Genomic DNA, 17,336 nt, shown 5'->3' on the forward strand with positions numbered 1-17,336 from the left:
TGAGCATAGATATGAGATAAGACCAATTCAATTGGTCAAAGGATTTTTCGACATCTAATTTGCAAAGTAATCCAGCACTGCTGTTATATCCCGTATTTTTGAACGTCGGATTATTTGCTGAGGTGGGGCCCACACATCGAGATTTTTTTGGAACATCTGAAAAGTCATATGGATCATATATGTAAAGTTAAACACAACTCATGAAGGACCCTTGGGCTAAATCAAAGTGGAAACCCTCCAAATGAATATTTTTAATAAAACGTTTTCGGGTGACCTGACTTCGAGGGGAAAAAACGGTATTATAAGTTTGGAATTCGGGAAAATACCAAGAAATAGAAGTTGTAAATAATTGAATTAGCTTTCCAACCATAGGTTGTGGATTTCCATGTGACGTCGGTACAAGGAGATATGGACGTTTTAAGGTCGAAAGGTCAGTGGGCTAGGCCCAACTCGGGATCAACCGGGTTGGCCCAAAAAAAAATGAAAATGAAAAAAAAAATTAAAGTTGAGGCCCAAATTAATGGGTGGCCGGCCATGTAGTTAAAAAGGGCCCAAACCCATTAATTCAATCATGTGGCAAATATATATTAAAGAGGAGCTTTGGAAGGTTCAAGAAAAACGAAAGAATTGAGAGAAAAAGTGGAAGAAGGCCACGGCCAAAGAGAAAGAAAGAAAAAAAAAAATTCTATCCCTTCAATCTTGATCCAAAAAATTTAATTTTTGTATATTCCTACCAGTGTTTTAAAAGGCGAAGGCGTAAGGCGGGGCGTTTTACGTCTGCCTCAGTGAGGCGTAAGCCCCGAGGCACGGGGCGTAAGCCCCATGGGGTTTTAATTTTTAGTATTTTATAAAATGATATAATTATAATAAATACTTTTAAATAGGTGAAATAGCGTAAAAAGTTGAAGAAAACTATAAATAAGTGATATATATATATATATATATATATGCTCCACCCCCACAAAAAAACTAATTAGAGCAATCTATTATATGCTACTTACAAGTACAAGTGACTGCTCGTTACTTTTTTGAGATAGTAGAAGACAAGATAAATAGTTGGAAAAGAATATACATTAGACATTCTAATTTCTAGCAATAAAAAAAGGTCTTGACTTTTAAATTTAATATTTCAGTTCCTTTTTAAAACATTTGAGTAATTACATGTTGACTTTTGAGAATTTGGGCATTATATTAAGGACTTATTTAACAAATTTCGTTTTAGTTTGAAGAAGTTTTCTGGGCTTACGCTCCAACACGCCCCAACAAAAAAAAAAAACTCGCCCCAAACGCCCGGGCGTTCGCCCCAAACGCCCGAGCGTTCGCCCCAAACGCCCGGGCGTACGCCCCAAATTTCTGGGCGTACGCCTTTGGAGACTTTCGCCCCGACCCATCGCCCCGGGGCATTTTTGGTACGCCCCGCCTCAGGGCTCGCCCCGAGGCTCGCCCCAAAAACGCCTTTTAAAACACTGATTCCTACTAAGCTCAAAACACTCTTCAACGCGGTATAATTTTCATAGCAAGAAAAGCACTTTGGTGGCAAGTGAAAAAATTAGAAAAAGGTAAGAATTTTACTCTTTTATATTGGAAGAATTATATGTATATGTTGTAGTATATGGAAAGAAATGTAAAGTGTAAAAATTGTATGTTATAGATATATATAGGGGTGTGGCCGAAAATGGGGATTATTGGAGAGGAAAAATTGAAATTTTATTTGTTATGTTAATTGTGTTGTAGTGGTCTTGTGGAGTAAGTGGGAGAATGCTAGCCAAAAATTATATGAAAATTGATTGTATAATGATTGTAGGAAAATTGGTGAAGTTATGGGAAATTTGCATAATTATGAAAATGAATTGTTAAGGTGCAAATTATGAATATTGTGATAAAATGTGGGAATGGAAATATGTTACGAATATTTATGATGAAGATTAGAAGTTTTGGATGGGTTATGGTTTTGGTGAAAAATTTGTATACTTTGTATATTTTGTGAATATTTCGTAGAAATGATATGAAATATTTCCAAATTGTATTGTAATGACCTTGATTAGTAAATGAATATGAGAAGGTTGGTATTGATTTGAAAATGTGAAGTTGGAATGAAAACTATTACACTATGTTGGAAAGGAGACTAGTTATGATATATTGTGTTTTATAATGATTGTTAGTGTTGTTGGTGTTGTTGAATTATTTTGGCCGAGTTAAATTTTCGGGGGTGCTATATGTATAGGGGAGATGCTGCCCAAATTTTTATAGACAAGTATTGATTAAGATTAGAATTTTTAAGCCTTGTGAATAGTTATTGGTCAATGTGACCATTTGCAGATTTCGGGCGAAACGGGAATTGAATCTGAACGAGCGTAAGGCGCAATTAAGGTATGTAAAGTCTTTCCCTTCATTCTTAGGCATGTTCTAAACATAATAAGCTCGGACGCGAGCCTTGGATACGACCCTGTTCCTAGAAATTCGAGATTGAAATTTGTTCCATTTCATTCAGTAAGATTGAATTAGTTTCCTTATAAATTGTCGCCAAAGTGACTTATGTGTATGCAACCTTCACAAACTGAGTCGGGTTGCTCCAAAACTCTCGTGAATGTTTCCATAAGGTCTATGATTCGTAATTTGAGTTCACCACCTCGATTGACCCGAGGTGGGCCCACAGATTCTGAGACCTCTTATTATGGTTTTGTTTGACTTATTTCTACACAATACCTAGAAGAAACTTCTGATCATTATTCCGCTTGTCAAATCATAAATGTGATGAGTCTATATTATATTTTGACATGTGCTATGATCCTAGAAGCATGATTTGGTATAATTAGTCATGCCATCCCCAAAAAGAGCATATATGTACACTATGATTGACGTCCGACTTCTTTGAAATGATCTGGTATTTGAACTGTTCTATTTGTTAAAGAACAACCATTCTGAATATTCCGTTGAACCCCATGGTATATCTGTTACGTACGAACGATCTCAGAAATTGTGCTTGACATAATCTGTCGCAAGCTACGAAAGGTACATTTTATGATTTATTGTTGGTTTGTCTAGTAAGTCTGGATTTATGTGCATATGTTTCTGCACTACTCTGTTCGTGCAAGTTACGGTATGTCTTTTCACTGAGCCCGGGCCAGGACATGATCTCGTGCGCACTTCTCTGCATTATTCACCGAGTCTCTCGTACTTGCGGGCCGGGACACGTTATCTGCATATGATTATGATATGATGATACGGGGATGGCGGCCAGGATGGCACATGATTATTACTCACCGAGACCCGCAGTAGAGGGCCGGTACACGTTATGTATACATGATACATGATTCGGACATGCATGATTCCATACTACCGAGTCCCTTAACAAAGGGTCTGGACACGTTATTTGCATATGTGATATATAATTTTGCTATACATGATTTCACCTACCGAGTCCCTTATCAAAGGGCCGGGACACGATATATGTTTATATGATGACATATGATCTGGTAAGCCTTACTTATCCTTTGGCATTATGTTTCTGAGGTCTCGGATAAGGTATTCACTTTTTGTACTTCGGACTGTGTCAGCTACTTCTTTATATCTCCAACTCTAACTGTGGTCCTGACATTTATATTTCTGCACTCATGTTTCCTGACTATGATTATATTTGTCACATTTCTGCTTTACATACTCGGTACATTTTCCGTACTGACCCCCTGTTCTTCGGGGGTTGCGCTACATTACCGCAGGTACAGACACACCTTTTGACACGCCGCCTGCTTAGGATCGCTATTCTGCTGTTTGGAGTGCTCCTTCGATCCGGAGCGAGTATTTTGGTATATATCTTCTGTTATTCACATATTCTGTACGTATGGTAACTTGGGGGTACGGCGGGGCCCTGTCCCGTCCTCTTATTCTGTTATGTCTGCTAGAGGCCTGTAGACATGTATGTGGGTTATGGGTTGTCACTGTTCAGGTAGGTACGTACGAGTTTGTGACTCTGTCTGTTATGATAGCCTTAACGGCTTATATGTCAGTTTAAGTATGTTTATGTGTTCGTATATTTTCGTGCGCTGTATTTATATTGTATGAATCTGTGTACCCCTAATAGGAATTAGCTGTTCGGTACGCCAACTCTGTTAGGTAAGTACGTACGGGTATACAGTTAGGATACCAGTCGCGGCCCACGGGGTTGGGTCGTGACAACTGCCTTATCTCATATTTTTTTCTACAAGTTGAATCGAAATTGACAATATACACTAATTGCGTATAAAGTGCATCTCAGCATCTCACCACCATACAACATACGAAAAAAACACAAAAATGAAACTCCTCCGTGGCCCAACCCTAAAGCCCTTTTTCCGATCAATTTCCACCACCGTAAAATCTCATCACAACGATGACAAGAAGAGCCTTCAAGCAAACAAGTACCTTAATTCACGGACAAAACCTAAAGATCCTAAAGAAGCTGAAGCTAAGCTCGCATTTTTACGGCGTGAATACGCGAAGAAAGTGAGGGAAGTTAGGAAAGAGTACATACATGAAATACAGGTGCAGAGGATTGAGAAAATGAGGAAAGACGAAGCGAAAAAGGAAGCGCAAAGGATTGCTAATGAAGAGAGGAAAGTTGCTAAAGCTGCTGAGAAGAAAGCTAAAGCTATGGAAAGAGAAGCTGCTCAACAAGAGTTCCGCAAAACCCTGGTATGCAATTATTTGTTTTGTCTTGTATATGGGAGAGGCACAGTGCTAGCCTCCTCTTCTCCCTATTTACTAGTATTTGGGTGTGCTCGGTATGAAGGAAAGAATGGGTTTCTTGCTTATTTTCTTGTGTTCCTAAAGGGTTCACGTTGAGAGGGGAATTATGGCGGGGACTAGTCGTCGGTGGTGTGCCTATTTGCATGCAAATCCACTGGTTCAGGCCAATTTGCAAGCAAATCGACTAGTTCAGGAACCTGCCACCTCTCGTCACATAGGGATTAGGTAATATGCGTACCCCAATGGCAATAATTCAACCAATCTCATTGATATTATGATTTTAAGTTTGAGTCCCAAGGTTATTATTCCAACTCCTGGACCAAGTGGCTAATTCAAAAAATTCGAGAGTTGGGGATACGAGTTTCATAGTAGAAATGTTGAACTGAATCCATTTAATCCACCTATCATCAAACACCATTTGTCTGAGCATAGATATGAGATAAGACCAATTCAATTGGTCAAAGGCTTTTTAGACATCATATTTGCAAAGTAATCCAGCACTGCCTTATCTTATATTTTTTTCTACAAGTTGAATCGGAATTGACAATATACACTAATTGCGTATAAAGTGCATCTCAGCATCTCACCACCATACAACATACGAAAAAAGCACAAAAATGAAACTCCTCCGTGGCCAAACCCTAAAGCCCTTTTTCCGATCAATTTCCACCACCGCAAAATCTCATCACAACGATGACAAGAAGAGCCTTCCAGCAAACAAGTACCTTAATTCATGGACAAAACCTAAAGATCCTAAAGAAGCTGAAGCTAAGCTCGCGTTTTTACGGCGTGAATACGCGAAGAAAGTGAGGGAAGTTAGGAAAGAGTACATACATGAAATGGAGATGCAGAGGATTGAGAAAATGAGGAAAGACGAAGCGAAAAAGGAAGCGCAAAGGATTGCAAATGAAGAGAGGAAAGTTGCTAAAGCTGCTGAGAAGAAAGCTAAAGCTATGGAAAGAGAAGCTGCTCAACAAGAGTTTCGCAAAACCCTGGTATGTAATTACTTGTTTTGTCTTGTATGTGGGAGAGGCACAGAGCTAGCCTCCTCTTCTCCCTATTTACTAGTATTTGGGTGTGCTCGGTATGAAGGAAAAAGTAGGTTTCTTGCTTATTTTCTTGTGTTCCTAAATGGTTCATGTTGAGTGGGGAATTATGGCGGGGACTAGTCGTTGGTGATGTGCCAATTTGGAAGCAAATCCGCTGGTTCAGGCCAATTTGCAAGCAAATCGACTAGTTCAGGAACCTGCCACCTCTCGTCACATAGGGATTAGGTAATATGCGTACCCAAATGGCAATAATTCAACCACTCTCATTGATATTATGATTTTAAGTTTGAGTCCCAAGGTTATTATTCCAACTCTTGGACCAAGTGGCTAATTCAAAAAATTAGAGAGTTGGGGATACGGGTTTCATAGTAGAAATGTTGAACTGAATCCATTTAATCCACCTATCATCAAACCGCATTTGTCTGAGCATAGATATGAGATAAAACCAATTCAATTGGTCAAAGGCTTTTTCGACATCTAATTTGCAAAGTAATCCAGCACTGCCTTATATCATATTTTTTCCTACAAGTTGAATCGGAATTGACAATATACACTAATTGCGTATAAAGTGCATCTCAGCATCTCACCACCATACAACATACGAAAAAAGCACAAAAATGAAAGTCCTCCGCGGCCAAACCCTAAAGCCCTTTTTTCGATCAATTTCCACCACCGTAAAATCTCATCACAACGATGACAAGAAGAGCCTTCCAGCAAACAAGTACCTTAATTCATGGACAAAACCTAAAGATCCTAAAGAAGCTGAAGCTAAGCTCGCGTTTTTACGGCGTGAATACGCGAAGAAAGTGAGGGAAGTTAGGAAAGAGTACATACATGAAATGGAGATGCAGAGGATTGAGAAAATGAGGAAAGACGAAGCGAAAAAAGAAGCGCAAAGGATTGCTAATGAAGAGAGGAAAGTTGCCAAAGCTGCTGAGAAGAAAGCTAAAGCTATGGAAAGAGAAGCTGCTCAACAAGAGTTCCGCAAAACCCTGGTATGCAATTATTTGTTTTTTCTTTTATGAGGGAGAGGCACAGAGCTAGCCTCCTCTTCTCCCAATTTGCTAGTATTTTGGTGTGCTCGGTATGAAGGAAAGAGTGGGTTTCTTGCTTATTTTCTTGTGTTCCTAAAGGGTTCATGTTGAGTGGGGAATTATGGCGGGGACTAGTCGTCGGTGATGTGCCAATTTGCAAGCAAATCCACTGGTTCAGGCCAATTTGCAAGCAAATCGACTAGTTCAGGAACCTGCCACCTCTCGTCACATAGGGATTATGTAATGTGCGTACCCAAATGGATATAATTCCACCACTCTCATTGATATTATGATTTTAAGTTTGATTCCCAAGGTTATTATTCCACCTCTAGTACCAAGTGGCTAATTCAAAAAATTATAGAGTTGGGGATACGTGTTTCATAGTAGAAATGTTGAACTGAATCCATTTAATCCACCTATCATCAAACCCCATTTGTCTGAGCATAGATATGAGATAAGACCAATTCAATTGGTCAAAGGCTTTTTCGACATCTAATTTGCAAAGTAATCCAGCACTGCCTTATCTCATATTTTTTTCTACAAGTTGAATCGGAATTGACAATATACACTAATTGCGTATAAAGTGCATCTCAGCATCTCACCACCATACAACATACGAAAAAAGCACAAAAATGAAACTCCTCCGTGGCCAAACCCTAAAGCCCTTTTTCCGATCAATTTCCACCACCGTAAAATCTCATCACAACGATGACAAGAAGAGCCTTCCAGCAAACAAGTACCTTAATTCATGGACAAAACCTAAAGATCCTAAAGAAGCTGAAGCTAAGCTCGCGTTTTTAAGGCGTGAATACGCGAAGAAAGTGAGGGATGTTAGGAAAGAGTACATACATGAAATGGAGGTGCAGAGGCTTGAGAAAATGAGGAAAGACGAAGCGAAAAAGGAAGCGCAAAGGATTGCTAATGAAGAGAGGAAAGTTGCTAAAGCTGCTGAGAAGAAAGCTAAAGCTATGGAAAGAGAAGCTGCTCAAAAAGAGTTTCGCTAAACCATGGTATGCAATTATTTGTTTTGTCTTGTATGTGGGAGAGGCACAGTGCTAGCCTCCTCTTCTCCCTATTTACTAGTATTTGGGTGTGCTCGGTATGAAGGAAAGAATGGGTTTCTTGCTTATTTTCTTGTGTTCCTAAAGGGTTCATATTGAGTGGGGAATTATGGCGGGGACTAGTCGTCGGTGATGTGCCAATTTGCAAGCAAATCCACTGGTTCAGGCCAATTTGCAAGCAAATCGACTAGTTCAGGAACCTGCCACCTCTCGTCACATTGGGATTAGGTAATATGCGTACCCAAATGGCAATAATTCAACCACTCTCATTGATATTATGAGTCCCAAGGTTATTATTCCAACTCTTGGACCAAGTGGCTAATTCAAAAAATTAGAGAGTTGGGGATACGGGTTTCATAGTAGAAATGTTGAACTGAATCCATTTAATCGACCTATCATCAAACCCCATTTGTCTGAGCATAGATATGAGATAAGACCAATTCAATTGGTCAAAGTCTTTTTCGACATCTAATTTGCAAAGTAATCCAGCACTGCCTTATCTCATATTTTTTTCTACAAGTTGAATCGGAATTGACAATATACACTAATTGCGTATAAAGTGCATCTCAGCATCTCACCACCATACAACATACGAAAAAAGCACAAAAATGAAACTCCTCCGTGGCCAAACCCTAAAGCCCTTTTTTCGATCAATTTCCACCACCGTAAAATCTCAACACAACGATGACAAAAGAGCCTTCCAGCAAACAAGTACCTTAATTCACGGACAAAACCTAAAGATCCTAAAGAAGCTGAAGCTAAGCTCGCGTTTTTACGGCGTGAATACGCGAAGAAAGTGAGGGAAGTTAGGAAAGAGTACATACATGAAATGGAGGTGCAGAGGATTGAGAAAATGAGGAAAGACGAAGCGAAAAAGGAAGCGCTAAGGATTGCTAATGAAGAGAGGAAAGTTGCTAAAGCTGCTGAGAAGAAAGCTAAAGCTATGGAAAGAGAAGCTGCTCAACAAGAGTTCCGCAAAACCATGGTATGCAATTATTTGTTTTGTCTTGTATGTGGGAGAGGCACAGTGCTAGCCTCCTCTTCTCCCTATTTACTAGTATTTGGGTGTGCTCGGTATGAAGGAAAGAATGAGTTTCTTTCTTATTTTCTTGTGTTCCTAAAGGGTTTATGTTGAGTAGGAAATTATGGCGGGGACTAGTCGTCGGTGCTGTGCCAATTTGCAAGCAAATCCACTGGTTCAGGCCAATTTGCAAGCAAATCGACTAGTTCAGGAACCTGCCACCTCTCGTCACATAGGGATTAGGTAATATGCGTACCCAAATGGCAATAATTCAACCACTCTCATTGATATTATGATTTTAAGTTTGATTCCCAAGGTTATTATTCCAACTCTTGGACCAAGTGGCTAATTCAAAAAATTAGAGAGTTGGGGATACGGGTTTCATAGTAGAAATGTTGAACTGAATCCATTTAATCCACCTATCATCAAACCCCATTTGTCTGAGCATAGATATGAGATAAGACCAATTCAATTGGTCAAAGGCTTTTTCGACATCTAATTTGCAATGTAATCCAGCACTGCCTTATCTCATATTTTTTTCTACAAGTTGAATCGGAATTAACAATATACACTAATTGCGTATAAAGTGCATCTCAGCATCTCACCACCATACAACATACGAAAAGAGCACAAAAATGAAACTCCTCCGTCGCCAAACCCTAAAGCCCTTTTTTCGATCAATTTCCACCACCGTAAAATCTCATCAGAACGATGACAAGAAGAGCCTTCCAGCAAACAAGTAACTTAATTCATGGACAAAACCTAAAGATCCTAAAGAAGCTGAAGCTAAGCTCGCGTTTTTACGGCGTGAATACGCGAAGAAATTGAGGGAAGTTAGGAAAGAGTACATACATGAAATGGAGATGCAGAGGATTGAGAAAATGAGGAAAGACGAAGCGATAAAGGAAGCGCAAAGGATTGCTAATGAAGAGAGGAAAGTTGCTAAAGCTGCTGAGAAGAAATCTAAAGCTATGGAAAGAGAAGCTGCTCAACAAGAGTTCCGCAAAATCCTGGTATGCAATTATTTCTTTGTCTTGTATGTGGGAGAGGCACAGAGCTATCCTCCTCTTCTCCCTATTTACTAGTAGTTGGGTGTGCTCGGTATGAAGGAAAGAGTGAGTTTCTTGCTTATTTTCTTGTGTTCCTAAAGGGTTCACGTTGAGTGGGGAATTATGGCGGGGACTAGTCGTCGGTGATGTGCCAATTTGCAAGCAAATCCACTGGTTCAGGCCAATTTGCAAGCAAATCGACTAGTTCAGGAACCTGCCACCTCTCGTCACATAGGGATTATGTAATGTGCGTACCCAAATGGATATAATTCCACCACTCTCATTGATATTATGATTTTAAGTTTGATTCCCAAGGTTATTATTCCACCTCTAGTACCAAGTGGCTAATTCAAAAAATTAGAGAGTTGGGGATACGGGTTTCATAGTAGAAATGTTGAACTGAATCCATTTAATCCACCTATCATCAAACCCCATTTGTCTGAGCATAGATATGAGATAAGACCAATTCAATTGGTCAAAGGCTTTTTCGACATCTAATTTGCAAAGTAATCCAGCACTGCCTTATCTCATATTTTTTTCTACAAGTTGAATCGGAATTGACAATATACACTAATTGCGTATAAAGTGCATCTCAGCATCTCACCACCATACAACATACGAAAAAAGCACAAAAATGAAACTCCTCCGTGGCCAAACCCTAAAGCCCTTTTTCCGATCAATTTCCACCACCGTAAAATCTCATCACAACGATGACAAGAAGAGCCTTCCAGCAAACAAGTACCTTAATTCATGGACAAAACCTAAAGATCCTAAAGAAGCTGAAGCTAAGCTCGCGTTTTTACGGCGTGAATACGCGAAGAAAGTGAGGGATGTTAGGAAAGAGTACATACATGAAATGGAGGTGCAGAGGCTTGAGAAAATGAGGAAAGACGAAGCGAAAAAGGAAGCGCAAAGGATTGCTAATGAAGAGAGGAAAGTTGCTAAAGCTGCTGAGAAGAAAGCTAAAGCTATGGAAAGAGAAGCTGCTCAAAAAGAGTTTCGCTAAACCATGGTATGCAATTATTTGTTTTGTCTTGTATGTGGGAGAGGCACAGTGCTAGCCTCCTCTTCTCCCTATTTACTAGTATTTGGGTGTGCTCGGTATAAAGGAAAGAATGGGTTTCTTGCTTATTTTCTTGTGTTCCTAAAGGGTTCATATTGAGTGGGGAATTATGGCGGGGACTAGTCGTCGGTGATGTGCCAATTTGCAAGCAAATCCACTGGTTCAGGCCAATTTGCAAGCAAATCGACTAGTTCAGGAACCTGCCACCTCTCGTCACATTGGGATTAGGTAATATGCGTACCCAAATGGCAATAATTCAACCACTCTCATTGATATTATGATTTTAAGTTTGAGTCCCAAGGTTATTATTCCAACTCTTGGACCAAGTGGCTAATTCAAAAAATTAGAGAGTTGGGGATACGGGTTTCATAGTAGAAATGTTGAACTGAATCCATTTAATCGACCTATCATCAAACCCCATTTGTCTGAGCATAGATATGAGATAAGACCAATTCAATTGGTCAAAGTCTTTTTCGACATCTAATTTGCAAAGTAATCCAGCACTGCCTTATCTCATATTTTTTTCTACAAGTTGAATCGGAATTGACAATATACACTAATTGCGTATAAAGTGCATCTCAGCATCTCACCACCATACAACATACGAAAAAAGCACAAAAATGAAACTCCTCCGTGGCCAAACCCTAAAGCCCTTTTTTCGATCAATTTCTACCACCGTAAAATCTCAACACAACGATGACAAAAGAGCCTTCCAGCAAACAAGTACCTTAATTCACGGACAAAACCTAAAGATCCTAAAGAAGCTGAAGCTAAGCTCGCGTTTTTACGGCGTGAATACGCGAAGAAAGTGAGGGAAGTTAGGAAAGAGTACATACATGAAATGGAGGTGCAGAGGATTGAGAAAATGAGGAAAGACGAAGCGAAAAAGGAAGCGCTAAGGATTGCTAATGAAGAGAGGAAAGTTGCTAAAGCTGCTGAGAAGAAAGCTAAAGCTATGGAAAGAGAAGCTGCTCAACAAGAGTTCCGCAAAACCATGGTATGCAATTATTTGTTTTGTCTTGTATGTGGGAGAGGCACAGTGCTAGCCTCCTCTTCTCCCTATTTACTAGTATTTGGGTGTGCTCGGTTTGAAGGAAAGAATGAGTTTCTTTCTTATTTTCTTGTGTTCCTAAAGGGTTTATGTTGAGTAGGAAATTATGGCGGGGACTAGTCGTCGGTGCTGTGCCAATTTGCAAGCAAATCCACTGGTTCAGGCCAATTTGCAAGCAAATCGACTAGTTCAGGAACCTGCCACCTCTCGTCACATAGGGATTAGGTAATATGCGTACCCAAATGGCAATAATTCAACCACTCTCATTGATATTATGATTTTAAGTTTGATTCCCAAGGTTATTATTCCAACTCTTGGACCAAGTGGCTAATTCAAAAAATTAGAGAGTTGGGGATACGGGTTTCATAGTAGAAATGTTGAACTGAATCCATTTAATCCACCTATCATCAAACCCCATTTGTCTGAGCATAGATATGAGATAAGACCAATTCAATTGGTCAAAGGCTTTTTCGACATCTAATTTGCAAAGTAATCCAGTACTGCCTTATCTCATATTTTTTTCTACAAGTTGAATCGGAATTGACAATATACACTAATTGCGTATAAAGTGCATCTCAGCATCTCACCACCATACAACATACGAAAAAAGCACAAAAATGAAACTCCTCCGTGGCCAAACCCTAAAGCCCTTTTTCCGATCAATTTCCACCACCGTAAAATCTCATCACAACGATGACAAGAAGAGCCTTCCAACAAACAAGTACCTTAATTCATGGACAAAACCTAAAGATCCTAAAGAAGCTGAAGCTAAGCTCGCGTTTTTACGGCGTGAATACGCGAAGAAAGTGAGGGATGTTAGGAAAGAGTACATACATGAAATGGAGGTGCAGAGGCTTGAGAAAATGAGGAAAGACGAAGCGAAAAAGGAAGCGCAAAGGATTGCTAATGAAGAGAGGAAAGTTGCTAAAGCTGCTGAGAAGAAAGCTAAAGCTATGGAAAGAGAAGCTGCTCAACAAGAGTTCCGCAAAACCCTGGTATGCAATTATTTGTTTTGTCTTGTATGTGGGAGAGACAAAGAGCTAGCCTCCTCTTCTCCCTATTTACTAGTATTTGGGTGTCCTCAGTATGACGGAAAGAGTGGGTTTCTTGCTTATTTTCTTGTGTTCCTAAAGGGTTCATGTTGAGTGGGGAATTATGGCGGGGATTAGTCGTCGGTGATGTGCCAATTTGCAAGCAAATCCACTGGTTCAGGCCAATTTGCAAGCAAATCGACTAGTTCAGGAACCTGCCACCTCTCGTCACATTGGGATTAGGTAATATGCGTACCCAAATGGCAATAATTCAACCACTCTCATTGATATTATGATTTTAAGTTTGAGTCCCAAGGTTATTATTCCAACTCTTGGACCAAGTGGCTAATTCAAAAAATTAGAGAGTTGGGGATACGGGTTTCATAGTAGAAATGTTGAACTGAATCCATTTAATCGACCTATCATCAAACCCCATTTGTCTGAGCATAGATATGAGATAAGACCAATTCAATTGGTCAAAGTCTTTTTCGACATCTAATTTGCAAAGTAATCCAGCACTGCCTTATCTCATATTTTTTTCTACAAGTTGAATCGGAATTGACAATATACACTAATTGCGTATAAAGTGCATCTCAGCATCTCACCACCATACAACATACGAAAAAAGCACAAAAATGAAACTCCTCCGTGGCCAAACCCTAAAGCCCTTTTTTCGATCAATTTCTACCACCGTAAAATCTCAACACAACGATGACAAAAGAGCCTTCCAGCAAACAAGTACCTTAATTCACGGACAAAACCTAAAGATCCTAAAGAAGCTGAAGCTAAGCTCGCGTTTTTACGGCGTGAATACGCGAAGAAAGTGAGGGAAGTTAGGAAAGAGTACATACATGAAATGGAGGTGCAGAGGATTGAGAAAATGAGGAAAGACGAAGCGAAAAAGGAAGCGCTAAGGATTGCTAATGAAGAGAGGAAAGTTGCTAAAGCTGCTGAGAAGAAAGCTAAAGCTATGGAAAGAGAAGCTGCTCAACAAGAGTTCCGCAAAACCATGGTATGCAATTATTTGTTTTGTCTTGTATGTGGGAGAGGCACAGTGCTAGCCTCCTCTTCTCCCTATTTACTAGTATTTGGGTGTGCTCGGTTTGAAGGAAAGAATGAGTTTCTTTCTTATTTTCTTGTGTTCCTAAAGGGTTTATGTTGAGTAGGAAATTATGGCGGGGACTAGTCGTCGGTGCTGTGCCAATTTGCAAGCAAATCCACTGGTTCAGGCCAATTTGCAAGCAAATCGACTAGTTCAGGAACCTGCCACCTCTCGTCACATAGGGATTAGGTAATATGCGTACCCAAATGGCAATAATTCAACCACTCTCATTGATATTATGATTTTAAGTTTGATTCCCAAGGTTATTATTCCAACTCTTGGACCAAGTGGCTAATTCAAAAAATTAGAGAGTTGGGGATACGGGTTTCATAGTAGAAATGTTGAACTGAATCCATTTAATCCACCTATCATCAAACCCCATTTGTCTGAGCATAGATATGAGATAAGACCAATTCAATTGGTCAAAGGCTTTTTCGACATCTAATTTGCAAAGTAATCCAGGACTGCCTTATCTCATATTTTTTTCTACAAGTTGAATCGGAATTGACAATATACACTAATTGCGTATAAAGTGCATCTCAGCATCTCACCACCATACAACATACGAAAAAAGCACAAAAATGAAACTCCTCCGTGGCCAAACCCTAAAGCCCTTTTTCCGATCAATTTCCACCACCGTAAAATCTCATCACAACGATGACAAGAAGAGCCTTCCAACAAACAAGTACCTTAATTCATGGACAAAACCTAAAGATCCTAAAGAAGCTGAAGCTAAGCTCGCGTTTTTACGGCGTGAATACGCGAAGAAAGTGAGGGATGTTAGGAAAGAGTACATACAGGAAATGGAGGTGCAGAGGCTTGAGAAAATGAGGAAAGACGAAGCGAAAAAGGAAGCGCAAAGGATTGCTAATGAAGAGAGGAAAGTTGCTAAAGCTGCTGAGAAGAAAGCTAAAGCTATGGAAAGAGAAGCTGCTCAACAAGAGTTCCGCAAAACCCTGGTATGCAATTATTTGTTTTGTCTTGTATGTGGGAGAGACAAAGAGCTAGCCTCCTCTTCTCCCTATTTACTAGTATTTGGGTGTCCTCAGTATGACGGAAAGAGTGGGTTTCTTGCTTATTTTCTTGTGTTCCTAAAGGGTTCATGTTGAGTGGGGAATTATGGCGGGGATTAGTCGTCGGTGATGTGCCAATTTGCAAGCAAATCCACTGGTTCAGGCCAATTTGCAAGCAAATCGACTAGTTCAGGAACCTGCCACCTCTCGTCACATTGGGATTAGGTAATATGCGTACCCAAATGGCAATAATTCAACCACTCTCATTGATATTATGATTTTAAGTTTGAGTCCCAAGGTTATTATTCCAACTCTTGGACCAAGTGGCTAATTCAAAAAATTAGAGAGTTGGGGATACGGGTTTCATAGTAGAAATGTTGAACTGAATCCATTTAATCCACCTATCATCAAACCCCATTTGTCTGAGCATAGATATGAGATAAGACCAATTCAATTGGTCAAAGTCTTTTTCGACATCTAATTTGCAAAGTAATCCAGCACTGCCTTATCTCATATTTTTTTCTACAAGTTGAATCGGAATTGACAATATACACTAATTGCGTATAAAGTGCATCTCAGCATCTCACCACCATACAACATACGAAAAAAGCACAAAAATGAAACTCCTCCGTGGCCAAACCCTAAAGCCCTTTTTCCGATCAATTTCCACCACCGTAAATCTCATCACAACGATGACAAGAAGAGCCTTCCAGCAAACAAGTACCTTAATTCATGGACAAAACCTAAAGATCCTAAAGAAGCTGAAGCTAAGCTCGCGTTTTTACGGCGTGAATACGCGAAGAAAGTGAGGGATGTTAGGAAAGAGTACATACATGAAATGGAGGTGCAGAGGCTTGAGAAAATGAGGAAAGACGAAGCGAAAAAGGAAGCGCAAAGGATTGCTAATGAAGAGAGGAAAGTTGCTAAAGCTGCTGAGAAGAAAGCTAAAGCTATGGAAAGAGAAGCTGCTCAAAAAGAGTTACGCTAAACCATGGTATGCAATTATTTGTTTTGTCTTGTATGTGGGAGAGGCACAGTGCTAGCCTCCTCTTCTCCCTATTTACTAGTATTTGGGTGTGCTCGGTATGAAGGAAAGAATGGGTTTCTTGCTTATTTTCTTGTGTTCCTAAAGGGTTCATATTTAGTGGGGAATTATGGCGGGGACTAGTCGTCGGTGATGTGCCAATTTGCAAGCAAATCCACTGGTTCAGGCCAATTTGCAAGCAAATCGACTAGTTCAGGAACCTGCCACCTCTCGTCACATTGGGATTAGGTAATATGCGTACCCCAATGGCAATAATTCAACCAATCTCATTGATATTATGATTTTAAGTTTGAGTCCCAAGGTTATTATTCCAACTCTTGGACCAAGTGGCTAATTCAAAAAATTAGAGAGTTGGGGATACGGGTTTCATAGTAGAAATGTTGAACTGAATCCATTTAATCCACCTATCATCAAACCCCATTTGTCTGAGCATAGATATGAGATAAGACCAATTCAATTGGTCAAAGTCTTTTTCGACATCTAATTTGCAAAGTAATCCAGCACTGCCTTATCTCATATTTTTTTCTACAAGTTGAATCGGAATTGACAATATACACTAATTGCGTATAAAGTGCATCTCAGCATCTCACCACCATACAACATACGAAAAAAGCACAAAAATGAAACTCCTCCGTGGCCAAACCCTAAAGCCCTTTTTCCGATCAATTTCCACCACCGTAAATCTCATCACAACGATGACAAGAAGAGCCTTCCAGCAAACAAGTACCTTAATTCATGGACAAAACCTAAAGATCCTAAAGAAGCTGAAGCTAAGCTCGCGTTTTTACGGCGTGAATACGCGAAGAAAGTGAGGGATGTTAGGAAAGAGTACATACATGAAATGGAGGTGCAGAGGCTTGAGAAAATGAGGAAAGACGAAGCGAAAAAGGAAGCGCAAAGGATTGCTAATGAAGAGAGGAAAGTTGCTAAAGCTGCTGAGAAGAAAGCTAAAGCTATGGAAAGAGAAGCTGCTCAAAAAGAGTTACGCTAAACCATGGTATGCAATTATTTGTTTTGTCTTGTATGTGGGAGAGGCACAGTGCTAGCCTCCTCTTCTCCCTATTTACTAGTATTTGGGTGTGCTCGGTATGA

The 17,336-nt window shown here is 39.9% G+C and overlaps 2 protein-coding genes across 2 annotated transcripts in view; both read left to right on the forward strand.

The window, feature by feature from the left end:
• The window catches only part of LOC132613587 (CMP-sialic acid transporter 3-like), a 91,242-nt gene that overhangs the window by 37,237 nt on the left and 36,669 nt on the right, over window positions 1–17,336 (forward strand). The window lies entirely within an intron of this gene.
• On the forward strand, window positions 14,768–17,235 carry LOC132612669 (uncharacterized). Its single transcript, XM_060326784.1, has 4 exons — window positions 14,768–15,145; window positions 15,363–15,424; window positions 15,779–16,177; window positions 16,827–17,235. Exons 1-4 carry the CDS (start codon window positions 14,768–14,770, stop codon window positions 17,233–17,235), a joined length of 1,248 nt encoding a protein of 415 aa, XP_060182767.1.

This window comes from Lycium barbarum, chromosome 10 (assembly GCF_019175385.1).
Source record: "Lycium barbarum isolate Lr01 chromosome 10, ASM1917538v2, whole genome shotgun sequence".
Taxonomy (NCBI): Eukaryota; Viridiplantae; Streptophyta; class Magnoliopsida; order Solanales; family Solanaceae; genus Lycium; species Lycium barbarum.